The sequence below is a fragment of the Melospiza melodia genome, chromosome 24, assembly GCF_035770615.1.
Source record: "Melospiza melodia melodia isolate bMelMel2 chromosome 24, bMelMel2.pri, whole genome shotgun sequence".
NCBI lineage: Eukaryota > Metazoa > Chordata > Aves > Passeriformes > Passerellidae > Melospiza > Melospiza melodia.
In genome coordinates, this window is record NC_086217.1 from 11,772,284 (window position 1) to 11,786,384 (window position 14,101).

General features: G+C 57.7%; 1 protein-coding gene and 1 long non-coding RNA gene across 4 annotated transcripts; one reads left to right on the forward strand and one right to left on the reverse strand.

Moving 5' to 3' along the window:
• Positions 1 to 903: 903 nt before the first annotated feature.
• On the reverse strand, positions 904 to 5,979 carry LOC134428872 (uncharacterized). Of its 2 annotated transcripts, none has more exons than XR_010030484.1 (3): positions 3,635 to 3,959; positions 2,869 to 3,103; positions 904 to 1,031 (listed from the first exon to the last, which is right to left on the reverse strand). It is a non-coding gene; the product is annotated as an uncharacterized LOC134428872 (long non-coding RNA). The 2 variants fall into 2 exon arrangements; XR_010030483.1 differs by lacking the exon at positions 904 to 1,031 and adding an exon at positions 5,892 to 5,979 and having other exon boundaries at positions 2,690 to 3,103; positions 3,635 to 3,860.
• Positions 5,980 to 11,885: 5,906 nt separating this feature from the next.
• On the forward strand, positions 11,886 to 13,628 carry RPL38 (ribosomal protein L38). Of its 2 annotated transcripts, XM_063175829.1 has the most exons (5): positions 11,886 to 11,961; positions 12,165 to 12,196; positions 12,420 to 12,480; positions 13,203 to 13,325; positions 13,531 to 13,628. In XM_063175829.1, the coding sequence occupies exons 2-5, from the start codon at positions 12,194 to 12,196 to the stop codon at positions 13,554 to 13,556; spliced, it is 213 nt and encodes a 70-aa protein (XP_063031899.1). In that variant the 5' UTR covers positions 11,886 to 11,961; positions 12,165 to 12,193; the 3' UTR covers positions 13,557 to 13,628. The 2 variants fall into 2 exon arrangements, with proteins under 2 accessions (XP_063031899.1, XP_063031898.1); XM_063175828.1 differs by lacking the exons at positions 11,886 to 11,961; positions 12,165 to 12,196 and having other exon boundaries at positions 12,387 to 12,480.
• Positions 13,629 to 14,101: the final 473 nt, after the last annotated feature.

The window sequence follows — 14,101 nt, forward strand, 5'->3', positions numbered from 1 at the left end:
CTCCAGCCTCCCTGTCTCTGGTCACTGATGGGGTCCCTGTCCCCATCCCACTGATGGGGACACCTCCTGCCACCTTCCCAGGGAAGGAAAACCTGACAAAAACAGAGTTATTAAAAATACCCCCAAAAAGAGCTGAAAATATTCTGTGTCTTCTTATTAAATAATTTAAATATATGGAAGGGAAGGGAAGGGAAGGGAAGGGAAGGGAAGGGAAGGGAAGGGAAGGGAAGGGAAGGGAAGGGAAGGGAAGGGAAGGGAAGGGAAGGGAAGGGAAGGGAAGGGAAGGGAAGGGAAGGGAAGGGAAGGGAAGGGAAGGGAAGGGAAGGGAAGGGAAGGGAAGGGAAGGGAAGGGAAGGGAAGGGAAGGGAAGGGAAGGGAAGGGAAGGGAAAGGAAGGGAAGGGACTCTCAATGCTCCATTCAAGTTCATTCCCTGGCTGTGATCCCTGACTTTTAGCAGCTCAGGAAAGACAACATGGTAAGAAAATTATATTTTTTTAATTGCCAGATTCTCTTTAATTTTGCAATGAAATGAGTTGGAGTGTGAGGAATGGCACAATAATTCATGCTGAGGATGTTGGGCACTGTGCCAGGAGGATCCTCTTCCTGCAGTGAGGAAATCTCGTTTAAAAATTATTTCTTTTACCTTTTTCTTTTTTCAACAGTTGTTATTTTAACTCTAGGGCTGTAAAAATCTGAGCAGTGAAAGCCTCTCCAAACTTCCCACCTCATGAACTCCTTTCCAATGACCAGGCAAACACTTGACCCTACACTTCCTTTTCCCTTTCTGATATTTTAATCCAGAATGATTTTATCCCCCACTACCACCAAAAAAAAAAAAATTAAAAAAAAAAGAAGTGCCTAAGTAGTCATTTATTAACAGTTATAAGTATCATTAGGTAGAAAGATGTGGTAAAATATAGATTAGAGCGGGAAGAGCGCAGGATCCGAGTGCCATTTTTCCTGTTCAGCGTTGTCATTACACATCCCGGCGTGCCGGATCACAGCCATGATTAGTGGCATCAAATGACTCCTGAAAAATGATTATGTGCCATTAAAGCCATCAGTCTGCCTGAAAGCAGCACAAACAAATGGCCGTGCCGGGCATGAGGCAGCAGCTCGGGGCTGGGATGTGACGGGAATCCTGGAGCCACGGGGATGGGGTGGGATGGGATGGGATGGGATGGGATGGGATGGGATGGGATGGGATGGGATGGGATGGGATGGGATGGGATGGGATGGGATGGGATGGGATGGATGGGATGGGATGGGATGGGATGGGATCCATGGGATGGGGTGGGATGGGATGGGATGGGATGGGCTGGGATGGGATGAGATGGGATGGGATGGGATGGGATGGGATGGGATGGGATGGGATGGGATGGGATGGGATGGGATGGGATGGGATGGGATCCATGGGATGGGGTGGGATGGGATGGGATGGGATGGGATGGGATGGGATGGGATGGGATGGGATGGGATGGGATGGGATGGGATGGGATGGGATGGGATGGGATGGATGGGATGGGATGGGATGGGATCCATGGGATGGGGTGGGATGGGATGGGATGGGATGGGGTGGGATGGGATGGGATGGGATGGGCTGGGATGGGATGGGATGGGTCTCGCTCTGGGCTGGGGGGCATTGAGGGAGGGGCAGGCAGGGGTCCTGGGAGGATCCTTGGGGGTGGTAGGGCGGGATCTGGTGGGAAATGGCTCCCAGCACTGCAGGCTGGGGTTGTGGGGTGCCCCCGCTCCCCCTTCCTCTTTCCCTCTCAGCAATTCCACAACGTGGGCCAGGCACCACCGTCACCCTGGAAAAGAGCTCAGTGCAAGGGCTGTGGCATCAGCTCCAGCACCCCAAACCAGCCCCCCAAACCATCATCCCAGCCCATCGCCCCCAAATCCCCAGCACCCAACACGTCACCCCAGATCCGTCACCCCAACTCCATAACCCCAACCCATGACCCAAATCATTCATCCCAACCCATCATCCCAAATCCATAACCCCAAACCCACCATCCCCAACCCACCATCCCATCTCCATAACCCCAACCAATGACTCCAAACCCATCATCCCAACCCACCATCCCCAATCCACCACCCCAAATCTACCATTCCAATTCCACCACCCCATCTCCATAACCCCAACCCATGACCCCAATTCTTCATCCCAACCCATCATCCCAGCTCCATAACCCCAAACCCATCATCCCCAACCCATGATCACAGCTCCATAACCCCATGCCCACCATCCCCAATCCACCACCCCAACCAATGACCCCAAACCCACCACCCCTAACCCATCATTCCAAATCCACCTCCCCAAACCCTTCATCCCATTTCCATCACCCCAAACCCACCATCCCAAACCCACCACCCCATCTCCATAACCCCAACCAGTGACCCCAAACCCATCATTCCAAATCCACCACCCCAAATCCACCACCCCATCTCCAGAACCCCAGCCCATCACCCCAAACCCATCACCCAAATCCACCACCCCAAACCCACCACCCCATCTCCAGAACCCCAACCCATGACCCCAAACCAATCACCCCAAACCCATCACCCCAAACCTATCCCCCCAAATCCACCACCCCGAACCCACCACCCCACCTCCATAACCCCAACCAATGACCCCAGGCCATCACCCCAGCCCAGCCCTGTGCCCGGGCCGTGGCAGCCGCTTGCAGCCCTCACTCCCTGCTGCTCCCAGGCCGTCAGTCCCGTGAGCCTGTCCGGGCAGTGAAACCCAAATGTCACATCTGCCAGACGGCTCAATCGAGGCTATCGATTGTCACCGAGAATATTCGCACTTCATTCACCTACTTAGTCCCTTCCCCCAGGCACACAGGAATTCATCAAACCTTGTCACGCCACATAATAATTCTTGTTCCCAGGTGTTGTCGCGGCAGCTCAGACTTTCCCCAGCCTTCCTGGGCAAGCAGGAATTTAGGGAAGAAAGGATTCTCCAGCAGAATCAATGTGACGGTGCTGAGACGTGAATCAACCCTGTGGCAGCCCAGGGAGGGCTCGGCCCCCTCCCTTGCCCATGCAGAGGCTGCTCAGGCTTTGTTTCCACCTCCTCGGGGTTTTTGGTGACTGGAATGAAATTAAATTGGGGAGAAAAGACATTTTCCCATTGTTTGGAGCCTTTTACTGACGTGTTTGCGCTGCCTTTGAACCTTTTGGAGCAGAGCAGGGACGTGGCTGCGCCCCTTCTCCAGAGGGGAAGGAAACACCGCTGGGAAGGAGATTGGGAGGAGCAGGGAAGGATGGATGGGGAGAGGGGCTCAGGGGGTCCCTGCAGGGCTGTGGGGGCTACAGAACCTGACTGGGGTGAGCAGGGTGCTGGTGGGCCCCAAAAGGGCCCCGCAGAAAGGGGCAGGGTCACAGTGGCACATCTGTCACTGTCCCCAACCCGAGTGCCCTCTGTCCCGTGTAGGGGGTGGCAGTCACCAGCCCTCCCTCCCTCCCGGCTGAGACAAACGGGAAGCAGGAGCTGCTGCCCCCGAGCCACGTTTATTATTCATATTATTTGCGCGCTGATCTGACTCCGTGTAATGATTTAATCTGCTAATGGCCCCTGATTCAAGCGCTCCTCTCCCGTTAATCTCCTCTCGCCGTTTGCACCTGATTTCCTGATTTTTCTGACGCCGTTCTGGCAGCTGAGGGTCGGGTTTGCAGCTTTGCACGGGCACGGTGCCACGGCAGGTCACGCAGGGGCCGGGACAGGATCCTGCAGAGCCGTGGATGGGAGAGGGAGGAAGAGGAGGAGGAGGCAGCAGATCCCTCCCAAGGGAAACCTCTTGAGGGGATCCAGAGGGCATCAGGAGAGGTCCCAGCTCCAGCACAATCCCTGGACACAAAGGTGCTTCAGCTGTAGGTGCTGGGTGGGAGAAGCTGTTCTCGTCCTGGGAAAGCTCCTGGCATGCCAGCGTGCATCCCGACCCAGGGACAGGGCGGTCCTGGTCCTTGTGTCCCAATCCAGGGACAGAGTGATCCCTACGTCTCATGGGTGATGCTGGCCCCTGAATCCCATTCCAGTGACAGGGTGGTCCCTGCATCCCATCCCAGTGACAAAGTGGTCCCTGAATTACATCCCAGTGACAGGGTGATCCTGTTTCCTGTGTCCCACCGCAATGACAGAGTGATCCCTACATCCCACCCCAGTGACAGGGTGATGCTGGTCCCTGCATCCCATCGCAGTGACAGGGTGGTCCCCCAATCCCACCCCAGTGACAGGGTGGTCCTGGTCTCTGTGTCCCACCCCAGTGACAGAGTGATCCCGGTCCCCGTGTCCCCCCCCCAGCGGCACGGCCGTGCTCGTCCCCTGCCCGTGCCATTTTGCCATTTTGCCATTTTGCCATTTTGCCATTTTGCCATTCCCCCCTCGCTCCGCCGGCCTCCGGGGCTGATTTATGGAAGCCCAAGGCTGCAATCAAGGCCGCGGCCCCCGAGGACGCTCGGAGCGGCAGCGGCTGAATGCCAATGGGGGCAGGAGGGAAGGAAGATGGATCTGTGCACCTGAGGATGCTCCAGCAGGGCTGCAGGATGCGCTCCTGCTGACGGGCACGAGGTGTCAGGAGAGGGGACGCGCCGCATCCCTAACGCGGTGACAAATGCCATCCCTCGGGAAGGAGCCCCCGAGGCAGAGCAAATATGGCAAATATCTCCCTGAAAGACAACAGCAGGGTGGCGGGTGACAGGGTTTGACACCGGCTCCTGGGAAGGCGCCAGAGCCCCGGGGTGGGATCTGGGGGAGCCCCGGGCACCCCGTTCTGCCCTGGAGGATCTGGGAGAGCCCCGGGTACCCCGAATCCCTGGGATCTGGGGGAGCCCCGGGCAGCCCGATCTGCTCCGGGATCTGGGGAGCCCCGGGCACCCCGCTCTGCCTTTGCCTTTGGAAAACCCCGGGCACCCCGCTCTGCCCCCGGATCCCCACACCCATCCCCGCTCTGCCGTCCCCGCTCCGTGCTGCCTCCTCCGGCCTGACGTGAGCTGATTTTGGGAGGCAGAGGGTGCCGAGGGAGTACAGCTGCCGCTAAGTTATCCAAACGATTTATCTTAAGATTCATCCAGAATTCATGGCGCGGGAGCCCGGGCCGTGTCCGCCGTTAATATTCATGCGGGTTTGGAGCGGCGTTAATCACCGCCGCTGACAATTGGCACTTCCCTTAATTGCCCGTGCAGCCGGCTCTGCCCGCCTGTCCCTCCCTCCGCGATGGCTGCGGGGTCCCTGAATGTCCCCGCATGGATTTTTGTCCCCGTTTTGGTGCGACACGGGGGCTGCTCCTCAATTCCCTGCTTGGAGCATCCCCGGGCTGGGCATCGCTGCACCCGGGGGTGTCGCATCCCCGGGGGACGTCGCTGTCCTTCAGTGCCACATCCCAGCGCGGGGACAGCGCGGATCTGGGTCCCGCAGGGGCTGGGACATCGCTGCACCCACAGCGAGCCCCGGGGGCTGTCGCATCCTCGGGGGATGTCGCTGTCCTCCAGTGCCACATCCCAGCGCGGGGACACCGCGGATCTGGGTCCCGCTGGGGCCGTGCCCGTGGCTGGTGGAGCCTGCCCAGGGTGACATCGCTGCGGAGCTCAGGGGGGTGGATGGATGCCGGGACGTCCCCTCGAGGCTCTCCCCATCCTGCCGTGCCCTGTTCCAGGGTGGGCACTCGGGGCCGATGCCAGCAGAGCTCTGTCCCCGCTGTGCCCATGGCTGCTGGAGCATCCCCAGCGCCCCGGAGCAGCTCGACCCATCCTGAGCCGCTCCCACCCATCCCGAGCATCCCTCCCGGTGCTCCCCCGGCACATCCCGGCCTGGAGAGGCGGATCCGAGCCCGGCGGGGCCGTGGCCCGGCTGCCGAGCCGCTGTCGCCGTGGCTGGCGTTACCTGTCACCGCTGTCACTCCGCTGCCATCCCGCCAGCTGCCGCGGCGCGCCCGCGGAATTCCAATGAGGAGCCGGGAGCTGCGGCACCCCCGGGCATGGGGGACAGCGTGTGACACGGGCAGGGCTGGCAGCTGTCCCCAGAGAGCCGCTGAGAGCCCTGCGGGTCGTGGCAGCCAGCGAGGTGGGACACGGGGGTGACACCAGAATGTGCAGGACACAGCCGTGAGGTCACTCTTGGGACTGTGCACCCCAAAAACAACGCCGGGAATCAGCACAAGGGGCTGGGACCCCGTGATCCCATCCATCCCCCTGCAGAGCCAAAGTAATCCCAAAAATTCCCCAAATCCCCCCTCCCCAAACCCTGGTCCCCCCCAGGTCCCACACTGTACCACATTGTGGCAGCAGGTCCCACACTGTGCCACCAGGTCCCAAATTGTGTCACCGGGTCACTTTTGGGGCTGTGCACCCCAAAACCAACGCCGGGAAGCAGCACAAGGGGCTGGGACCCCATGAACCCATCTATCCCCCTTCAGAGACAAAGTAACCCCAAAAAATCCCTCTACCCCCCGTCCCCCCCAAACCCTGGTGCTCCCCAGGTCCCACATTGTGCCACCAGGTGCCACAGGTCCCACACTGTGCCACCAGGTCCCAAATTGTGTCACCAGGTCACTTTTGGGGCTGTGCACCCCAAAAACAACGCCGGGAAGCAGCACAAGGGGCTGGGACCCCACGATCTCATCCATCCACCTGCAGAGCCAAAAGTAAACCCAAAAGAATCCCCCAAAGCCCGGTGTCCCCTCTGTCCCCGCGGCTCCGGGCGGGTGCCAGCTGTCCCCGCCCGTAATTGCCCTAATTAGATGGGCAGATTGGGATGAAGGTTTCACGAGGAAGCGGGAGCGGGGAGGCAGGAGGAGATAATGGAATCGCAGATGACATTCCCATCACCCAGCCTCTCCCAGCGCCGCAGCCCGGTCGGAAAATTATGCGGAAGGGGGGAGGAAAATTTCCATAATCTTCCTCTGCAGGATGAGAGCGAGCTGGGCTGGAGCCGAGAGGGGTGACAGGGAGGGCTCTGTCCCCAGCCGGCGGTGCCACCACCGCGGTGTCACCCACCCTGCGCTGTGTCCCCACCGTGAGCGGGGTGTCCCTGCATCCCATCAGGTCCTGGATGTCACCCCTGCGTCACCGCTGGGGTTTGGGGACATCGTGGGGACAAGGATTCATCCTGGAGGTGACAGGTGTCACCCCTGGGTCACCGCTGGGGTTTGGGGACATCGTGGGGACAAGGATTTGCGATGGATTTTGCACAGCGTGTTTTGCACAGGTTGATGAAGAATATTGTTATTTACATCTCTGATTGTTTGCCAATGAAATGATCGTTGAAAAGATGTGTGTACATGCATGTAGGAGCCTTTTCTAGGGTATGGACCAAAACTGGGACACTGTGCCCCGCCACCTCCCAACAGAACTGCAGTGTACCCTCCTTCGCTGCTGTGTCTCTACCTCAAATTCACATGTGGAAATATAAAATCGAGAAACTGATGGAAACAAGACACTCCGTGAGTATGCACTGCTCTCCTAGGAGAAGACAAGTGGGGGACACACAGGGGCAAACACAGCTGGCCCGCGTTCCCAGCCAGGGCAGAACCCCTCTGAGGGGACAGAGGGGGACATTGGGGTGTCACCGGGGTGTTTGAGCCTCTCAGAGCCCCCAGAACCATCTGGGGCAGGGCAGGAGCTGCTCCCCATGAGGACGCTGCTCCTGGCTCCATCTGGGTGCTCTGCCCGGGCAGGATCCAGCCCATCCCTAATTATAAAAATTATCTTTATTCCAGAGCTTCCCACTGTGCCCGGTGCCTGCAGGAAACTTCCAGCCTGGTTTCCTTCTCCTCCCTGACCTCACCTTCCTTCCCAGACCCTTCCCCAGCCCTGTGCTCCCCATTCCCCAAATTTGCTGCCTCATTTCCAGGACATTTCCACGAAAACGGGCGCTTTGTTTCCTGGGATTCAGCTCTGCCTGCTCCCCCCTCAGCCTTTGTCCTCCACAAATGTGGAACAAAACGGGGAAGGGGCAGGAAAACCCCACGGGGTCTGGGCCCCAAATTTCCCCTGAAGCTGCTCGGGGCTGGGCTGATGGATGCATCAGGAGCCGCGCCAGGAGGCCAGCATGCAGGAAAATGAGAGAGAAAAGGGAAAAAAGAGGGAAACAGGGAGAGATTGCTGTCCCTGCCGGTGATAAATGCTGCCGGCACACGGCACAGAGGGCGATCCGCCTTGCTGCGCTGTGCTGGGGGGAGACATTCTGCCAAACTCGGGGAGAAATCCATTCCTGCTGCAGCTGGTGCCCTGCATCTGCAGGGAACGCATCCCCCAGTGTGCCACCAGGTTCCTGGGGTCCCAAATTGTGCCACCAGGTCCCCAGGGCCCAAATTGTGTCAGCAGGCCCTACACTGTGCCACCAGGTCCTACACTGTGCCACCAGGTCCTCCAATGTGCCATCAGGTCCTACACTGTGCCACCAGGTCCCCAAAGTCCCAAACTGTGCCACCAGGTCCCCGATGTGCCACCAGGTCCCCAAAGTCCCAAACTGTGCCACCAGGTCCCCAATGTGCCACCAGGTTCCTCATTGTGCCACATTCTGCTGCCAGGTCCCCGAGGTCCCAAACTGTGCCACCAGGTCCCACACTGTGCCACCAGGTCCCCAGGTCCCAAATTGTGTCACCAGGTCCCCAAGGTCCCCCAATGTGCCACCAGGTCACCAAATGTGCCCCTAGGTCCCCCAATGTGCCACCAGGTCCCTGAGGTCCCAAACTGTGTCACCAGGTCCTACACTGTATCACCAGGCCCCCCAATGTGCCACCAGGTCCCCAAGGTCCCAAACTGTGTCACCAGGTCCCACATTGAGCCACCAGGTCCCACACTGCGCCACCAGGTCCCCAGGTCCCAAATTGTGTCACCAGGTCCCCGAGGTCCCCCAATGTGCCACCAGGTCCCAAGGTCCCAAATTGTGTCACCAGGTCCCCCAGGTCCCCCGATGTGCCACCAGATCCCCAAGGTCCCAAACTGTGTCACCAGATCCTACACTGTGTCACCAGGTCCCCAATGTGCCACCAGGTCCCTGAGGTCCCAAACTGTGTCACCAGGTCCCTGAGGTCCCAAACTGTGTCACCAGGTCCTACACTGTGTCACCAGGTCCCCAATGTGTCACCAGGTCCCCCAGGGCCCAGGTGGCACCGCAGCTCCTGCAGGGGTGCTGGGAACGATGGAACACCTCGGGGTGCCTTTGGGATCCCATTTTCCCTCCAAGGACTCCCTTTGGAGCTGCTGCAGAGGAGGAGGAGGAGGAGGAGGAGGAGGAGGAGGAAGGGAGAGGGTCCCACCGACCCCACAAACCGCACACACCAAGGGGTTCAGGGCACCCCCAAACGCCGAGGTTCGATCCCCAGTCCTTCCAGGCGCTTCCCCAGCACAATCCGGGCGTTTTCCATCTCAGCTCTCGCAGGGTGAATTAAGGCCGTTAATTGAATTTCCTCCGGCGGCAGAGCTGGGCCGGGCCGGGGGAGGCGGCAGGAAACGCATTTGATGTCTCAGAAAAGCTGCGGATCCCGAACGTGCTGGGCTTTGGGGCTGGCTGCTTTTAATTTTTTAATTTTTTTTTTTTTTTTTAATTTAAAGTCGGTCGTAAAAAGAGCCTGACTTGGAGGAGCTAACGACTCTCATGAATTATTTTTGTTGATTTAGGCTCTCACTTGGCTTTAAATATTAATTAATATTATTATTTATAATATTTATATAATTATTTATATAACTATATATAACTATAACTAATTATATATTTATAATATTGATATATAATATACTTCTATAATAATATATAATTTTATATATTTATCATAATTATACATAATATATTTTTATAATTATATAATTATAATATATAAATAATTATTTATATATTGACATATAGATATAAAATTACATATTTACATATAATATATCATAATCATAACACATATATCATTATTTATATATTTCTAGTATTTATGTATTATATATATTTTTATATAATATATATAATAATGACAATATATAATTAATTATTTATACATTTATATATAATATATTTTATATTATATATAACAGTTATAATACATAAATAATTATTTACATATTTATAATATGTATGTATCATGCATATTTCATATAATATATTATAATTATAATATATAATTATATATATATAATATTTTATATAATAGATGCATTTATATATAACATATAATAATTATTATATATAAAATTTATTCATAATTATCATTAATAAAGTTGAAGTGCTGCCTTTCCCTGGGGAGGGTGGCAATGACGCTGCCCCAGGGGTGCAGGGCAGGAGGGGACAGGGTCGAGCCCCTTCCCCTGCCCCTCAATGGGGCCAAGCTGCATTTTGGGACACAAACGGGGACATTGGCGATGGAGAAGGAGCTGCTGGGAATGTCCCCTCCCCTCCAGAGGGACAATGGCTCGGCGTGCTGGTGGCCCTCAGGGTCCTTGCTGGGACCAGGGTTCCTTCACATCTTCATTAGTGACCCAGAAATGGAATGGTTTGTGTGGGAAGAGACCCCAAACTCATCCCATTCCTCTCCGAACACCTTCCACCATCCCAGGCTGTTCCCAAACATCCAACTCTGGAACACCGCCAGGGATGAGGCAGAGAGAGCTTTGAGGTCCCTCCCAACCCCAATCTTTCCATAATCCCATAAAACCCGTGAATTTTGGGGTGCCTCAGCCCCCTCGGCGTCAGCACCCCGCGCCGTGCCAATCCGGGCCCTCTTTGCGGCACTTTGGTTTTATTGTCATGCCCAAAGCTTTAATTGGGGGCTGTCGCTGATTTACGCTGCCGGGGCTTTAATTACAGCGTTCAGCATTTCTGAAACATGAAAAAGCGCTCGGCTTCGGGAGCAATTAAAAGGCAGCGGAGTAGAGCAGCCCGTCGGATGGGAGGGGAGTAAATCAAACAATTAAAAAGCTCGTTTGGGGGAGAGGGGGAAGGGTGCCACCCCAAAATCCTCTCCTGGGGGAGCCCTGGGTGGGTGTCACCCCAGTAAATGGGCTTGGGGTGATACTGGGAGCACTGGTGGGTGGGATCCCATCCAGAACTCATTGGGAACATCTCAACACCCCAAAAAACGGCCCAAAACCCACTCAGGGCCGGGCAAGGCCGGGATGGGGACAGGACGGGGACATGATGGGGATGGAGACAGTGACAGGATGGGGACAGAGAAAGGATGGGGACGGGAATGGGGACAGGATGGGGATGGGGATAGGATTGGGATGGGGATGGGGACAGGACGGGGATGGGGACAGTGACAGGATGGGGACAGTGACACCATGGGGATGGGGACAGTGACACCATGGGGATGGGGACAGTGACAGGGATGGGGATAGGATTGGGATGGGGATGGGGACAGGACGGGGATGGGGACAGTGACAGGATGGGGATACTGAAAGGATGGGGATGGAGACAGTGACACCATGGGGATGGGGACAGTGACAGGATGGGGACAGTGACACCATGGGGATGGGGACAGTGACAGGATGGGGTTCCTTCTCCTCGCCACCCATCCCCAAGGATTCTGCGCGGCGTTTTGGGGTGGTTTGCCCGTCTTTGGGGTTTTCAGCGGGATCGAAGCTCTCTCTTGTGGCAGATGCGCTCCATTACAGCCCTGCCCGGGTTACCGAGCGCCGGCACCTCCCGGGGCTCCCCGGGACTGAACCTCGGACGGATCATGCCCGGAGGGATTCTGCGGCTCGGGAAACTGCCAGCAGCCCGCCCTGCTCCCCGTGCCCGGCAGCTCCCGGCCGTGCCCGGCTCCGGGGGGCTGGAGGGGCCCGAAATCCCCTCCGCAGCCGCCGCCGGTCCCGTTCGCACCGGGGCTGAGCCCCCGCCCGCTCATCGCAGCTCCCGCGGCACCACCGCCATCCGATGTTTTTTGTCCGCTGCTCGCACCGTAGGAAATAAAGTCCCGGATGCGGAAGTGCCGCGCTCATTTCCGGTTTGGTCTCAGCGGTTGCGGGTGAGCGATGGCGGCCGGGGGACCGGGGGGGTCCTGGGGAATCCGCCGCCATCCGCCGCCATCCGCGGCCTCGCGGCACCGGGCGGCCCCGAGGCGGGCTGGGGGGGAGGAGGGAGCGCGGGGACACCCGATGGCGGGCGGGGGGCGGCGGACGCGATGGCGGGGGGCTGCGCTGACACCATCTTGGTCCGTTTGTGCCGCAGGTTGGAGCTGCCGAAGCCGAGCCGGAACCATGGTGAGGGGAGGGGGCTGCAGAGAGGGAGGGCGGCTTGGGGGGTCCTTGCGGTGGGTGAGCGGGGCCCTGGGGGGTTCTGTGGAATGAGCTCTGTGCTCAGAGCACATCCCCGGAGAGCCCCGGGCTGGAGCTGTCCCTGCCCATGGCACGGGTGAGCTTTGGGGTCTTTCCAAGCGGAACGTTCCGTGATTTTCATTCCACGAGAATGTTTTTGCTCTCACAGCCTCGCAAGATTGAGGAGATCAAGGATTTCCTGCTGACAGCGCGGCGGAAGGACGCCAAGTGTGAGTGGGGGTCTCAGGCAGGCCTGAGGGAGGCTCCAGTTCCGTGCGGGCACTGAGGAGCTCCTTGCCCTGGGAATGCCGAGGGGTCGGGGCTGGCCTGGTCCCTGCTGTGGGGTGTCCCTGGAGCGCTGCTCCCAGCTGTGCATGCCCTGGGGGGTTTTACCAAACCCCTGGAGGCAATTCCCAAACATCCCCTGCTCTGTGGGATGATGCAGCTCAATTCCCAAACATCCCCTGCTCTGTGGGATGGTGCAGCTCAATTCCCAAACATCCCCTGCTCTGTGGGATGGTGCTGTTCTCCAAAAACAATTCCCAAATTTTCCCTGCTCTGTGGGATGATGCAGCTCAATTCCCAAACATCCCCCTGCTCTGTGGGATGCTGCCATGAGGAATGTTGGAGCTGTGCCACCACAGGTGATTCATCCATCACCCTCAACAGGAGATTTTTGTTGCCACCACAAATCGAGGATAATTGAGACAAAGAGCTGCCTTCTCTCGCTGTTCAGCAACATGGGAAGAGTTTTTTTCCCCTCTAATTCCTCTTGTTTGGATCTGGCTGTGGCAGGAATCCCTCGGGAATCCTGTGACAAGGGAGAGTTGAGCACTGACAGAGATTTATCCTCCCTCGGGATGGAGCTGGAGGTTTCTGCACGGGGCAGGGCGTGCACTAGGATTCCCAGGGGTGACCCCGGGGTGTCCCTGCTGTCCCCTCCTCCCCACAGCCGTCAAGATCAAGAAGAACAAGGACAATGTGAAGTTCAAGGTGCGCTGCAGCCGGTACCTCTACACCCTGGTCATCACCGACAAGGAGAAGGCAGAGAAGCTGAAGCAGTCCCTGCCCCCAGGTATCTGGGAATCGATCCCCTGTGGGGTGGTTGGGATTGAGGGGGGCTGTGAGACCCCTCTGGAAGGGTCCCTGGAGCTCTTGTCACCCCCAGTGCCTTGCTGGGGTCAGTGCTTGGTGTCCCCATGGAGCTGGAGGTTCCAGGCCCCCCATCCATGCCTGAGCCCCCCCAGTCCATGTCTCCCCTCTCTCTCTCCCCTCCCCAGGTCTGGCCGTGAAGGAGCTGAAATGAGCCGGGAGCAGCTGGGTACCTGTTGGAGTCTCTGTGTTTGTTAAAATAAATAAAAAACTGTTCCTGGTGTCACGTGTGGTGTTTCACAACTCAGTGTTCCTGGCCCTGGAGCCGCTCTGGGGGTCCTGGAGCAACTCTGGGGGTCCTGGAGCCGCTCTGGGGGTCCTGGAGCCACTCTGGGGTACCTGGGAGCTGCTCTGGGGGTCCTGGGGCCACTCTGGGGGTCTGGGAGCCACTCTCGGCGTCCTGGGGCCACTCTCGGTGTCCTGGGGCCACTCTGGGGTCCTGGGGCTGCTGCTGCTCCCGGCAGAGGGCCGGTTCTGGTACCGGTGGGCACCTGGAGCTGCCCCTTCGCTCTGGGGTGACAGCTGGGGACAGGCCCGGGGCGGGCCCTGGGGCTGGCACCCAGTGCCACCATCGTGCCCTCCATAGCGGGCTCTGGCAGTGCTGTGGGTGCCCCCACAGCCGAGGTTCGGGGCGCGGTGTCGCGGGGCTGTCCCGGCGCTGTCCCGGCGCTCTGGCCCGGCCCGGGGCGGGGCGCAGGG